Source organism: Saccopteryx bilineata, chromosome 6 (assembly GCF_036850765.1).
Source record: "Saccopteryx bilineata isolate mSacBil1 chromosome 6, mSacBil1_pri_phased_curated, whole genome shotgun sequence".
NCBI lineage: Eukaryota > Metazoa > Chordata > Mammalia > Chiroptera > Emballonuridae > Saccopteryx > Saccopteryx bilineata.
Window position 1 is genome coordinate 192,089,894 of NC_089495.1, and position 14,990 is coordinate 192,104,883.

The 14,990-nt window shown below is 47.9% G+C and overlaps 1 protein-coding gene across 1 annotated transcript; it reads right to left on the reverse strand.

The window, feature by feature from the left end:
- Nucleotides 1-135: 135 nt before the first annotated feature.
- LOC136309434 (uncharacterized) lies at nucleotides 136-3,344 on the reverse strand. The gene is made up of 3 exons (XM_066237574.1): nucleotides 3,330-3,344; nucleotides 628-1,192; nucleotides 136-539 (listed from the first exon to the last, which is right to left on the reverse strand). The coding sequence occupies exons 1-3, from the start codon at nucleotides 3,342-3,344 to the stop codon at nucleotides 136-138; spliced, it is 984 nt and encodes a 327-aa protein (XP_066093671.1).
- Nucleotides 3,345-14,990: the final 11,646 nt, after the last annotated feature.

The following is a 14,990-nucleotide window of genomic DNA, read 5'->3' on the forward strand; positions in this document are numbered from 1 at the left end:
TTATAGCTGGCTTCAATTCAAACTGAGGATTTATATTATTAGATCACTTATTTGGTTGGCAAATGCAGGAACTCAGTTAAAAAACAATGGAAGACTCCATCTCCCAAATTTCTGTCACTTTGGAAGGGAGTGGATTTAGGGCATGTCACAAAAGAACACAATAGTCCAATCTTTGTCCCTGGCAGCTCCCTCCGGCCCCACCCACCCCCTTCTTCCAGGATCACCGCCCCGACGCTGCTCTGGGTTCTCCCCTGTCGGGTGGATGTGCTCTCCGCAGTCTCCTGCTGACCTGGGTTCTCCCCTGTCGGGTGGATGTGCTCTCCGCAGTCTCCTGCTGACCTGGGTTCTCCCCTGTCGGGTGGATGTGCTCTCCGCAGTCTCCTGCTGACCTGGGTTCTCCCCTGTCGGGTGGATGTGCTCTCCGCAGCCTTCTGCTGACCTGGGTTCTCCCCTGTCGGGTGGATGTGCTCTCCGCAGTCTCCTGCTGACCTGGGTTCTCCCCTGTCGGGTGGATGTGCTCTCCGCAGTCTCCTGCTGACCTGGGTTCTCCCCTGTCGGGTGGATGTGCTCTCCGCAACCTTCTGCTCCCCTGTCGGGTGGATGTGCTCTCCGCAGCCTTCTGCTGACCTGGGTTCTCCCCTGTCGGGTGGATGTGCTCTCCGCAGCCCTCTGCTGACCTGGGTTCTCCCCTGTCGGGTGGATGTGCTCTCCGCAGCCCTCTGCTGACCTGGGTTCTCCCCTGTCGGGTGGATGTGCTCTCCGCAGCCTTCTGCTGACCTGGGTTCTCCCCTGTCGGGTGGATGTGCTCTCCGCAGCCTTCTGCTGACCTGGGTTCTCCCCTGTCGGGTGGATGTGCTCTCCGCAGCCTTCTGCTGACCTGGGTTCTCCCCTGTCGGGTGGATGTGCTCTCCGCAACCTTCTGCTGACCTGGGTTCTCCCCTGTCGGGTGGATGTGCTCTCCGCAGCCTTCTGCTGACCTGGGTTCTCCCCTGTCGGGTGGATGTGCTCTCCGCAGCCCTCTGCTGACCTGGGTTCTCCCCTGTCGGGTGGATGTGCTCTCCGCAGCCTTCTGCTGACCTGGGTTCTCCCCTGTCGGGTGGATGTGCTCTCCGCAGCCTTCTGCTGACCTGGGTTCTCCCCTGTCGGGTGGATGTGCTCTCCGCAGCCCTCTGCTGACCGGGAGGCTGCCTTCCTACTGCAGGGGCGCTCCCTGCTCAGAGCAGACCCTTCCGGGGAGGCTCCCCGCGCATGCCCTGCTCCTTTCATCATCAGACAGAGCAGACGGCTGATGGCATTCCTCCCCACCCCCTCTTCATTTTAATTTAATTTAATATTTGCTCTTGTGGAACATAGTCATAATTTTTGAAACCTGTGCCTAAATTACCAACTAGCTTCAGTGATTCCTCCTAATATTCCCTTCTCCCCCCCCCTTTTTTTTGGTTTCTGGAAACATTGTAATCAGTGTATAGAACTAATGAGCAGTCGAATGGTGGAGAACGCAGCCAGGAGCGGTGACACTTGTGTGCTGTGGGTCAGCTGGGGTCCAGGCTGCCCGAATCAGAGTTTTTGCAGTTAGACTAACAAAGCTCCAGGGTGCAGGAGCTGAGCTCTCCTCACACCCCGTGTGCTCTCTGAAGTCAGATTCTAAATTGCATTTGAATTTGTGCCTCTCTGTTTTTCCCCTGAGCCAAATCCCTTAACTCACAGTCCCTGCTGACTTCTGCAGAATTCTGAAAAATGCCAGTTTTGTCCTCTCCTATTCCATAAAACATATTTATATATTGTGATTGGGAGTACTTTCTGAAGAGTACTTAGTATTTTTTTTAATTGCCTTGTTTGCCTTCAACTTGCTTAATTTTCATGGTTTACATGGATGTGCGTGTAGGGATATATTTGTGTACACATGTGTGGGTTGGGGTTTTTCCATTGCATGTGTTGGCTCCATGGACATATGATCCCCACAAGCTGTGGGAGTGATGGGCCAGGCCTTGTTTTCGTTCACATTTTTGTTCTTTTGAAGAACAGAGTGATATTTAGAAAATCAATTGCATTGCAGAGTTCTTACTGGCTCATATGAGAGAGCAGGCTGCCGCCGCCCTTGAAAATGCCAGTAAGTTGTATCATAGGTTTTAAAAGAATTTGAGACGTTCGTGCTTTAAAAGACCTTCACGAGGGAACATTACAGACTTTGTTTGGTTTTCCTTTGATGTATGGTGCATATAGCAATAAAGATTATTTTCCGCTTTCTGTCCGCACCACCCCCCTGCACTCCCCCCTCACAGCCCCCCCGCACCCCCTCACAACCCACCCCGCACCCCCTGCACTCCCCCCTCACAGCCCACCCCCGCACCCCCCTGCACTCCCCCCTCACAGCCCCCCCGCACCCCCCTCACAACCCACCCCGCACCCCCTGCACTCCCCCCTCACAGCCCACCCCCGCACCCCCCTGCACTCCCCCCTCACAGCCCCCCCGCACCCCCCTCACAACCCACCCCGCACCCCCTGCACTCCCCCCTCACAGCCCACCCCCATACCCCCCTGCACTCCCCCCTCACAGCCCCCCCATACCCCCCTGCACAACCCCCTCACAGCCCACCCCGCACCCCCCTGACCTCTGCGCTGTCCTTGGGCTTTTCACCCTTCTCCCCTGTTCTCCTTTCCTCCAGCTGACGTCACTGAAGGCTGAGCTGCTTTCAGTGTGACAGAACTATGATGCCATTTGGAAGAATTGGCCAGGACAGACTGCCTGATACTTGGCAGTGTTGTAAAGTGATCTTATTTGAAGCTTTTTTTTTTTGTTGTTAACATATTTACCACCAATGTTGGCAAAAGGCTAACACCTGATTTCAAAAAGAAAATGTATTGAGGACAAAAAGGAAAGGTCTCCTGAGGTCACTTCAGTTATCTTGGCAACCATGTGTAAGTTGGTGTCATTAGTGTGAAATCTCTTACTGTGCACTGTTAGTCGTTTACCCACCAAGCTGAGTATTGTGTGGGGAACTACAGTGTTAAAGCATACAGCCAGGCCCGAGGGCTGTTAATGGTGTGGAATTCTCATGTTAAAACAAAAAAGAAGAACAATAACCAAATGTGACCTTGTGCATACTTAGGCAGCTGAAATTCTTTAAGGCTACTGATGGCTGACCCCTTCAATCATTCTTGTTTTTGACTCTTGCGGACAGGGAAACGCTTCTCCTTTCATACTTTTTTGGGGGGATGCAGTTATTTGCAGAAATATTCATCTTGACATTACAGGGGCTCTTGTTGGAGCTCCTCTACCACAGACAATAACTGAGCAACAGCTACATGTATTGATTGTATCCACTCACCATTGACGATGACATTGAACGTAGCTAGCTTATTTCCATCACTACGTTTTGTGGTTGGTTTTTTTTAGCTTGTTCTTATGTTTTAAGAGGTGCCAGGGGTACACTTTTGCACTGAAATCTAAAGATGTTTTAAAAAAAAAAACACTTTTCACAAAGATAGTCCTTTGTCATTACATTATTTACTCATGTGTTTGTACATTTTTGTATGTTAATTTATGAATGATTTTTTCAGTAAAAAATACATATTCAAGAACCAAGCCGTGGTGGTTGTCTCTCTTTTCTAGGACAGTTTGGCTTCTTGGGGGCCTTTCTTTCTTAGGGGTGTTCTCCTTCGTGTGTTCCTTCAAGCACTTGGCTTCTACTCTGCTCAGCTGACCCCTGGGTGTCCCTAAGAAAAGTACTGCCCGCCCGACCCCTGCAGCCAGACCAGTTGAGTGAAAAACGACCCATGTAGCAAAAGCACCAAACCTTGCTGTGCTATCCAGGCCTCCTTCATACCTGGTTTTTCTCTCAAGAATCAGCCCAGGTGATACCCAAGTCAAGACCCCTGGGCAAGGGGAGGAGTGAGGGTCCATGAAGTTTGGGTCCAGAAGGTACTTTGGGACCAGTTCACAGTTGGCCGTTGGCCTGATTCTGCTCAGAGATTATAATCATATGGATGTTCGCCGCTCACTAATACATAATGAGTGTACAGTTGTGTGCCTACATGGTAGGGATAGAATGATCAGCAATAAGACAGGGTCCGTGTCAGAAGCTTACTGTCCTCCCTCTCGCCCCCTGCGCCACCCAGGTGGAGAGTATTAAAATTCCAACCTCGATAAGGGCTGTAAAGGAGGTATCTGTGGGCCACGTGGGCATGTAGAGCAGGTGTCCCTGAGGTGTGGGTGAGCTGGAGACGGCTGAGCAGGGCGCCGGTGAGCTGCAGGGATAGGAAGCCAGGAAGCTTGGAGAGAGCCTCCAAGATCTCCACTCAGTAAGAACTGAGAAGAGGGTGAGGAAGCAGAGCAGACAGGAAGAGAGGTCAGAGGAACACCAAGGATAGGACAGGAAAGTCAAGGGAAGAGATGTTCAAGGGTGTGGTCCACAGTAAGGATGTGGCAAAGACGGGATGGAAGATGAGGAACAAAGCTAAAGGAGCAGCGGGGAGGACGGCGGTCACGTGGCAGATCCGTTTTGTTGAACTTGGAGGAGAAGGCACTCGGCCATTGGCCGAGACAGGAGGACACGAAGCGGCACTCTGTGCCGGCGTCTCTTGAATTTCATGGGAAGAGGGAAAAGAGGGCTGGCAGTTTGATCTTGGATTCCCAGCAGGAGAGACCTCAGTGTGTTCTTAAAGCAGAGGGAGGTGTCCACCAGAGAAAGACAGCTGCGTTTACCAGAGAGAAGCCAGCAGCAGGAATGGCTCCTGAACTAGTGACCGGGAGGAGCCTGAAGACAGGAAAACCCCGGGGGGGGGGGGGGACGAGGAACCCTTCGCCTGTGTTTCCGATTAGCTGACACAGACGCCCTGTGGGGACCAGGCTTGCTGTTAAAAGAGGAAGGCTCTCCTGCCACCAGAGTTCAGAGTTCGGCCAAACTGACTCCCAAGTAGTACTGCTACTTCCTCCCCACTCAAATTTTTTTAATTTAGAGGAAGTCCGGTCATAAAAAATACTAGTTCCCATTTATTAAGGGCTCGTACTGTGCCAGGGGCTGTACTAATTAAGCACACTGTACACGATTAGTCCTTAACCCTGCAAGGTAGACATCGTTCCTTATTCTAGAGCACCCTTTCTCAACCTTAACTCTTGGCATTTGGGGCTGGAGAATTCTTTGTACAGGAGAAGGGAAGGTGGTTGTCCTCTGTAAACTGTAGAATATTCAGTTCACCGTTTCCTCCCCAGTGGTGATGACCAGTAATGTCACCAGGCATTGCCAGATGACCCTGGGGAGAGCAAAACCCCCTGGTTCCACTGCTCTAGGGCTGAGGAACAAGCCACCAAAGCCACTGCTTGCCCGAGGCCACAAACACCCAGGGAGCTAGCTGGCATGTGAACCCCAAGCCTTTTTACCCCAAGGCTTATGCTCTGAACCCTAAGCTGCTTCGAACCCAGCTTCTTTAATTTGTTGTTACATTTATTTATGTACTCTTTGGTTATTCTTGTATGTGCCCTGACTGAGGATCGAACCCACAACCTTGACCTATCAGGACAATGCTCTAACCAACTGAGCTACCTGGCCAGGGCCTTACTTTTGTTTTATTTTTTATTTTTTTGACAGAAATATAGAGCGAGTCAGAAAGAGGGACAAATAGGGACAGACAGACAGGAAGGGAGAGAGATGAGAAGCATCAATTCTTTGTTGCAGCTCCTTAGTTGTTCATTGATTGCGTTCTCACATGTGCCTGGACCGGGGAGCTACAGCAGAGCGAGTGAGCCCTTGCTCAAGCCAGCGACCTTGGGCTCAAGCTGGCGACCTTGGGCTTCAAGCTAGTGACCTTTGGACTCAAGCCAGCGACCATGGGGTCATGTCTATGATCCCACACTCAAGCCAGCGACCCCGCGCTCAAGCCCGTGAGCTTGTACTCAAGCCGGTTGAACCCGTGCTCAAGCTGGTGACTTCGAGGTTTCAAACCTGGGTCCTCCGTGTCCCAGTCCGACGCTCTGTCCACTGCGCCAGCACCTGGTCAGGCCTTAACTTTTGTTTTTTAACTGTAATATTTCTTGGTGACCTCTTCTTTGTGATTGAAGACCCTCCAATAAAGCTCCGCGGTTGCCCCCTCAGAGGGGCGGTGTATAACACTCCGTGTAAAACGCCACATGCCTCACGAGCCTTTGTTTTGCTTCCCAGTATTTCTTACTTTGAATCCCATTATATTTTTATTGGTTCTTTGTTCACAGACTGTTAGCCCTACTAAAATGTGATCCCCGTGAAGGTAGAGACTGTTTTGTCCTCTGCTCAATCCCCAGTGCCAAAAACTGGTTCTGGCTCATAGTAGGTGCTCAATCAATATTTATTGAATGAATAAACCTGTCTTACTACTCTTTTGAATGGTCACATGAAATAACCAGTTCTATGGGTGGACATAATTTCTTTCGCCATTCTCCTCCTGATGAACATGGAGTTTGTTCCCAATTTTCCAAATCGCGTCATATGCACCGCAGTGAAGACGGCTGCACATCCAACCGTGTGCACCAATCTAGGTCAACTTGAGAGAGGCCAGGAACTGAAATTGCTGGGGCAAAGCATTCACGTGTTTTAAATGGAAATTGTCCCACAAAAAGACAGCATGGAGGAGAGACTGTTTGACAAAGTGACCACTGCCAGACCCACCAGCTACGTCTGGGCCAGAATGGAGATGGCTTCCCATCAGACTATCTGATGGCCATTTCTCTCGGCCCCAAGGTGTGCTGGATCCCGGAACAGGCTTTGCCTGCCCCGGGCTAGCATGTAAGGTAGCGTTTTCCCCTTATCTGGGGCAGTACCCCCATCCAGCCATAGCATGTTTATATAAGACAGGCATCTCTCAGCTTCCATCTCCTCCAACTTGTAAACATAAGTGTTTCTAGAAGTGGAGTGTACATATAGAAAGTCTGTAAGTCGTATGTGAACAGCCAGCTTTATGAATTGTCAGAGTGAACACACCCATATAACCTCATCATTGTTTATTATCAAAATTTGGGGGCTATGTTTATATATGAATTCAGTGAAATTTAGATTCATTTTGTCGATGTCTAGTCAAAAACTATGTAAGGTGAAGGTCAGCATGGCATTGACTTCTTACCTTGGGAACACTTAGTGTCTTTACAATATTGTCTTATCTCCAGAATTCCCCCCTTTTTTTTTTCTGAGAGAATCCTTGTAGCATCCACTCCAACTGTGACCAAATCATGTCCCAATAATGTCCTTCCTGCACATGCAGGAGTCCCCACAACTACATTTTTGTTAGTCAGTGGAATTCCAACTAAAAAACAGTGTGAAAAAAAGAAAAATATATCCCTAAATAATAGGCAAACAAATTGCATGGCTTCTTTCTGTATTGTGATATTATTTTGTATTTTGTTCCATTCAGATAATTTTTTCAATAGAAACGTCAGTGAGTGTGTGTCAGTGATTTACTTCTGTGGGTGGGTTGGTGTGAAGAATTAGACTTGAATAGTAAGAGTACCTTGTATTTATATAGTGCTTTACAGTGAAGCCTCCGTTGACGTATCAAGTGTTGTGTTAGGAAACACATGTATGCTGTGGTGTTTACTCTTTATGATGTGAAAAGTATTGTCACCTCCGTTTTCCAAAGGAGAATATAGGATCTAAGAAATATGACTTCACCGTGGGCACCAGAGTTGGAATTCAGGAGTGGGTGTGTTTGTCTCTTTCTACATCCATTATCTTATCTCCGTTGGTTCATTATCTGTCAAATTGAGAAGGTTCATTCTTTCATTCATTCAGCAAATAGCCCCTAAACTGCATCTTCTGTCATACGGAAGGCTCGTCTTGGACTAGGCGCTGAGGACTGCACACTAAGCAAAATGGGGCCCATATTCTCCATTCTATTTGGGAAGAAAGACAAACAGCAAACAAAACCCACTTCATGGTCTTTACGGTGTTAGGGAGGGGTAGAGTACAGCCAGAATTTCAGTTCTAAACAGTTTTGCCCCTAACAAGTGTCGATGAGGATGTGGAGAGACGGGGACCTTTGTGTACTGTTGTAGGGGATGGAAAATGGTGTAAATGCTATATAGAAAATTATTTTTTTAGGAAAGTAAAAATAGAATTACCATATGATCCAGCAATTCCACTTCTGGGTAAATATCCAAAAGAATTGGAAGCAGAGCTCTGACTGGGTAGATCGATTGGTTGGAGCGTCATCCCAATAATACCAACTTTGCCAGTTCAATCCGTCGTCAGGGCACACGCAAGACTCAACCAATGAATGCATAAGTGAAGTGGAACAACAAATCGATGTTTCTCTCTCTCTCTCTCTCTCTCACTTTCTCTCTCCCTCTCTCTATATAAATAAAAAAAAATTTTTTTTAAAGAATTGGAAGCAGAGTCTCAAAGAGATATTTGTGCACCCATGTTCAGAGCAGCATTATTCACAGTGGCCAAAAAAAGTGGAAGCAACTTCAGTACCCACTGATGAAGGAATGAGTAAATACACTGCTCACAAAAATTAGGGGATATTTCAACACTTCATATTCTTTTGAAATATCCCCTAATTTTTGTGAGCAGTGTAGTATGGGATTTATGTGGTGGAATATTATTTAGCTTTAAAAAGGCAGAACAGCCTTACCTGTGGTGGAGCAGTGGATAAAGCGTCGACCTGGAATGCTGAGGTTGCCGGTTCAAAACCCTGGGCTTGCCCGGTCAAGGCACATATGAGAGTTGAAGCTTCCTGCTCCTCCTCCCTTCTCTCTCTCTCTCTCTCTCTCCTCTCTAAAATGAATTAATAAAAAAAAAAAAGGCAGGACATTCTGCCTGACCTGTGGGTGGTGCAGTGGGTGTCAACCTGGAATGCTGAGGTCACTGGTTCAAAACCCTGGGCTTGCCTGATCAAGGCACATACAGGAGTTGATGCTTCCTGCTTCTCCCCATATAGCTCTTGCTCATCTCTAAAATGAATAAATAAAGACTTAAATAAATAAATAAATAAATAAATAAATAAATAAGGAAGGACATTCTGACACCTGCTCCAACATGGATGAACCTTGAGGATGTTATGCTAAGTGAAATAAGTCAGTCACAAAAGACAAATACCACATGATTCCATTTATAGGGAGGTGATTAGATTCGTCAGACTTAGAAACATGCAGTAGAAGCGTGGTTGCCAGAGACTGAGAGGAGGGGAAACGGGAAGTTGTTTAGTGAGTAAGCAGTTTCATTTTCCAAGATGGAAGAGTTCTAAAGATTGGCTGCATAATAATGTGACTACACTTAATACTCAATGCACTTTACATACCCATGAAAATGGTTAAGATGGTAAATTTCATGTGCTGTGTGAAAAATTTCACCATAATTAAAAATAAAAAGAATAAATAAATGCTACTTCTCAACAACCCCTTTTACAAGGAACTGCCGTTATTACCACTTGAAATCTTGGTAGCTCCGAACATAACAGGCCTTTATTAAGTATTTGTTGAATTAATTTGTAAATTAAAAAAAAACAACAAAAAAACCGTATTTTGCCTCTATCCTGTTTTTGGTCATCTGTTCAGGCAGAATGACAAACACAAGAATGTCATGTCCCCACCCCATTACCCTAAATCTCCGGTTCTCTTGCACCGTGTCCCAGAACCTAAGAATGTACAATTTAATATTGTAATCAGCACATCCTTCCTGTAGGGTGTGTCCTCTCTCCACTTGATGCGCTTGCTTTTCTGTGTGTCTGTGTGATCTTGTCACTTCACTGTCACTTCCTTTTCCTTTGTGTTGACAGAACCCGGCTTGTTTGTCCATTCTTGTTGGGTGGTTTCATTTCCTCCTGGGCTGTTGCTGTTAGGTTCCCTGGTGATCAGCCAGTGCACGTTGTAGGTTTTGCGCTTCCAGGACTTCTTCCTTGTTCTGTGATCCTCCTTCACCATTCATACTTCTATTAATTTTTAGCCTCACTCGGTTGGGGGTGGGGGTGGGGGTGGGGGTGGGGGTTGGCAAACGCTGATGAGCCAGTTGCCTGGTTGGGTAAAGGAAGTTCTACTGGAACAACACAGCTGTGCCCGTTTGCTTACATAGGTTCCACGGCTGATTCAAGTTACGGTGGCAGAATTGAATGACTGCGACAGAGACGTGTGACCCCCAGACTCGAACATATTTACAATCTGGCCCTTTACAGAAAAATCCTGCCAGCCTCTTGCCTAACTAATTCACATTAAAGTATAAAAAGTAAAATTTTGTACTTGAGCCTGGTGCTTTTTAGGTAAGGCAGTAAGGAAGTGATGAGAGGCCGTTGAAAGCCAATTTGGGGACATTAACTTGGGGGGATTTTCCTGGCTCCTCCCTCTGCCTCAAACACCCAGTGTGAGCAGCCGACCGTGTCAGTCCTGGGCAATTGTTTCCACGTCCCATCAGTGGATCAATCTGCTTGTTCATTTACCGGTTCTCTGGTGTATGATGTATGTATACTTGTTCCTCTACATTGTAAACTTCTTGAGGGAAGGAGTCCCAGCTCTCCTCCCCATCCAGAGCGGTGTCCAGAAATAGATGGTGTTAAAATATTTGTGGAATGAAAGAAAGAAAAAAGAAAGGGAGAAAGAGAGAAAGGTGCTTTCCCAGACTCTTTCACTTTTCAGCTTGTCCTTACGGAAATACAGACCAGCCCTGGTCTATTCTAATTCTCCATATCTGACTGTTCAGGAAGTGGAGTCCTGGAGAAGTGCAGTGATGCCCCAGGCCGCGGAGTTCTGGTTGTGGACATGGGACGCAGCTTTGGGGAGTCTTTCCTGGTCCCTGTTTTTTCTAGAATTAAGGTCAGTCTTGCCTGACCGGTGATGGCACAGTGGATAGAGTGTTTGACTTGGAACGCTGAGGTCACTGGTTCGAAACTCAAGGTTACTGGCTTGAGCGTCAGGTCACGGACTTGAGTGCGGGGTCACCGACTCCATGCCGAGATCACCAGCTTGAGCCCGAGGTCACCAGTTCTCTCCCTAGTCAAGGCACACACAAGAAGCAATCAGTGCACAACTAAGTGGAACAGCGAATTGATGCTTCTCTCTCTCTTCCTCCCTGTCACTCTCCCTTCCTCTCTCTCTCTCTCAAAAAAAATAAACAAGCACTTGCCCTATTCCTCACTCCCAGCCTCCCCACACAGTGGGGACCTCTTTCCTATCTGGCTGCTTCAATACGCCACCCTCCCCCCCATTGTTCCAGGCCTAACCCAGCAGGGCCTGTGGGTGCCGGGTCTAGCAGTCATGGAACTAAGGGGTGCAGGGCAGGGCAGCAGTGAGGACAGGTGTGGCCGGTGGTGACAGAAGCAGGAGGAGCTGTGCCTCCCCCAGGAGCTGCATGCTCCACTCACTCATAACCTCCCAGGGCAGCTGTTGGCCAGCCCTAGGCAGAATCCATTTCCCAGGGAACATAAATTGCCCTGAGCAGTTTATCCTCATAGCTAATTCTTCTGCGATGCTAATAAATGTGAACATAACAGTGATCACGATCACAAGGGAGCGGCTCCCCCCACACACACACACTCTACGGTGGCATTGTGGGGACCACGTTAGGAGGGAACATTTGCATCTGTCACATAGCAGGGACTTCACTCAGGCCTGGGTGTTACCATGATAGCCAGTGGCAGCGGCAGGGGTGGCTCAGGGCTGGAGGAGGTGCTTTTGGTCCCAGCCTCATAGTTTCAATGCCGCAAAGCCACCTGGATAAACATACAACATAAGACAGCAGTTGCTGAGCGGTGGTGGCTTCAGGACAAGTGGCCTGGCCCCACTTCTGACCCAATGGCCACAAGTTCCTCTTGCATAGAACTTGTTTGCTATGCCCGCATTGCAGATGAGGGAACAGGCTCAGAGGGGCAGTCACATGGTCTGGTCAGAGCTGGTGTGGCAAGATGATGCTTCCCAGGTGAGATTTGTCCCCTCTCTCATCTCCTCATCCAGTATCACTGAATAAATTCTCAGAAGAGACCTGAAAAAGTCAGAGCTGCTTCTCCACATAACCCTAGAATCAGAGGAAAATTCAAAACAGAAATGGCAAATTATCTTGACTTAAAAGTGGATAGTACTTATACCAAAGCGCAAGGGATGCAGCTAATGCCGCCTACAGATTTAGAAAAAAGAGAAGAAAAAATGAATTAAGTATTTAACTTAAAAATATAGAGAAGATAATTTTTATAAGAGTAAGAAATGAAAGGTTCTGCAACTAAATGAAATAAAAAACAAATTAGTAGAAATGATATTAATTTTTTTTAAGAATTCATTTGGGGGGAGCTGGTATAAAATAGATAAATCCTGGCAAACCTGGTTCAGGAAAAGAGTAAAAAGAACAAAACTGGAATAAATAAGGAGGCATTACCGCAGAATCAGGGAGTATTTATGAATCCATTTTAAAATAGCACAACAGTCTACTGTGTGCCATCTCGCCACCCTTGGTCCCTCGCGGGGACTCCCAGGAACCCACCCGTAAAGCTCTGTCTCTGAGTCTGTTCTCCAGTGAAGCCCGCCAAAGATGTGGACCAATTAGAACAGGGGTTGGGAACCTATGGCTCACAAGCCAGATGTGGCTCTTTTGATGGCTGCATCTGGCTCGCAGACAAATCTTTAATAAAAAAAATAATAATAACGTTAAAAATAAAAAACATTCTCGGCCCTGGCCGGTTGGCTTAGTGGTAGAGCATCGGCCTGGCGTGCAGGAGTCCCAGGTTCAATTCCCGGCCAGGGCACACAGGAGAAGCGCCCATCTGCTTCTCCACCCTTCCCCCTCTCCTTCTTCTCTGTCTCTCTCTTCCCCTCCCGCAGCCAAGGCTCCATTGGAGCAAAAAGATGGCCTGGGCGCTGGGGATGGCTCCGTGGCCTCTGCCCCAGGCGCTAGAGTGGCTCTGGTCACAACAGAGCGACGCCCCGGATGGGCAGAGCATCGCCCCCTGGTGGGCGTGCCGGGTGGATCCCGGTCGGGTGCATGTGGGAGTCTGTCTGTCTCCCTGTTTCCAGCTTCAGAAAAATACAAAAAAACAAAACAAAACAACAACAAAAAAACATTCTCATGTATTACAATTCATTCATTTCCTACCGCTCATGTTCATGGTTGCGGGTGGCTGGAGCCAATCACAGCTGTCCTCTGGGACAACATCAAATTTTTATTGGATAATGCCTAACGTACACGGGTTGTTGTATGGCTCTTATGGAATTACATTTTAAAATATGTGGTGTTCATGGCTCTCAGCCAAAAAGGTTCCCGACCCCTGAATTAGAAGAACCATAAAAATAGAATATGCCACCCTGTGGTGACAAGTCCATTCTCCAGAGGTGATGACTCAGGGGAGGGTCCACCCAAGGTCACATAACCCCTCTGCTCACAGCTCTGTGCCCGTCCTGCCTACAAACCGAGAGACTGGAGTTTAGAAGGGCTTGTGATGTGTACAGAGACCAGAAGTCCATCAGCAGGACTGGAAGCCCCCAGAACCTTCACTTTCAGGGCTGTGGGTCTTTGCGACTTCAGTCCAAATTGCATGAGACTAATCTGACACTGCACAGCCTTACAATTAGAGAATCAGGTCATTATTCAAACCACCCCTTCCCGAGAGACACTGCCAGCCTGATTTCTGGTACGTTTAAAAGTTTCCCTGGCACCACAAAGCCCCACCTTTACACACTTTTGAAACCAGGAGCAGTGACCCGAAACAGTGAAACAACTCCCACCTTCTAAATTTGACAAGGTCACCTCTCTAGGTCTCGCGCAGAAGCTTCCTGCTTCTGAGCCTGCTCAGTTGCTGGCTTCTTGGGTCGCCGTGGGGCTTCGTTCACTCACCCACGCACTCCTGTTCATCAAAGCTCTCTGATCTTGCTGACCAAGAGATAGACGTGGGGACACTGAGATGAAGGTGACTCCGACCCTGCCCTCAAAGGGCTCGTGGCCAGGTAGGGGACGCAGACAGCTAACTGACCCACTTCCTAATGGCCCAGGATGAATGATTTGTTTATCTTCTGAGGGTGCAGTGAGTACCCTATTTGGGACCAGTTCAGAAAGCTTCGAATGCACGGAGAGTTTACTGTCTAGTCCATAGGCAGTGGAAGGTTTTTCAGAGAGAGTGTGCCATAATTAAAGGTGAGGTTTAAGTTTGTTTATCTATATAGTTATATATTCTTTTTTTTTCTTTACTGAGACAAAGAGAGAGTCAGAGAGAGGGATAAATAGGGACAGACAGGAACAGAGAGAGATGAGAAGCATCAATCATTGCGACACCTTAGTTCATTGATTGCTTTCTCATATGTGCCCTGACCGTGGGCCTTCAGCAGACGGAGTAACCCCTTGCTGGAGCCAGCAACCTTGGGCTCAAGCTGGTGAGCCTTGCTCAAACCAGATGAGCCCAAACTGGCGACCTCGGGGTCTCGAACCTGGGTCCTCTGCATTCTAGTCCGATGCTCTATCCACTGCGCCACCGCCTGGTCAGGCTATTGTTACATATTCATACATTCATCCATCCAACAAATATTTATTGAGCATCTACTATGTGCCAGGTACTGTTCTGCATACCGCATACCTGGTTTCCATCTACAGCAGTGAACAAGACAGACGTAAGTCCCTGCCTTCATGGAACCATCATGCTGGGGAGAAGACGTGGATAGACAGTGAACAAGTAAATAAGTGAGTCCCAGGTGTGCGAAGGGCTGTGAAGGCACCGGGTGATGGAGTTGAGAGTAAGCAAAGCACAGGTTGGGAAGGTGATGATTCATCTGGAATTTATAAGAATAGCGCCAGTTATGACAAGAACAGGGGAAAGACAGTTACGGGAAGAGGGGAGAACAAGTGCAAAGGTCCTGAGGCAAGAAAAAACTTGTTGTGTTAAACTGAAAGGAAGCCAGCGAGTATAAAGGGGAGGGCAGGAGACAAAGACAGGAGACAAGGGACCTTGCAGGCTATGGTGAGGATGCTGGAAGGGCAGCCAGAGGCCAAGGGAGTATTTCAGCAGGTGAGTGACTTGTTTTGATTTAAGTTCCCTCTGGCTGTTGTGAGAAGTAAATG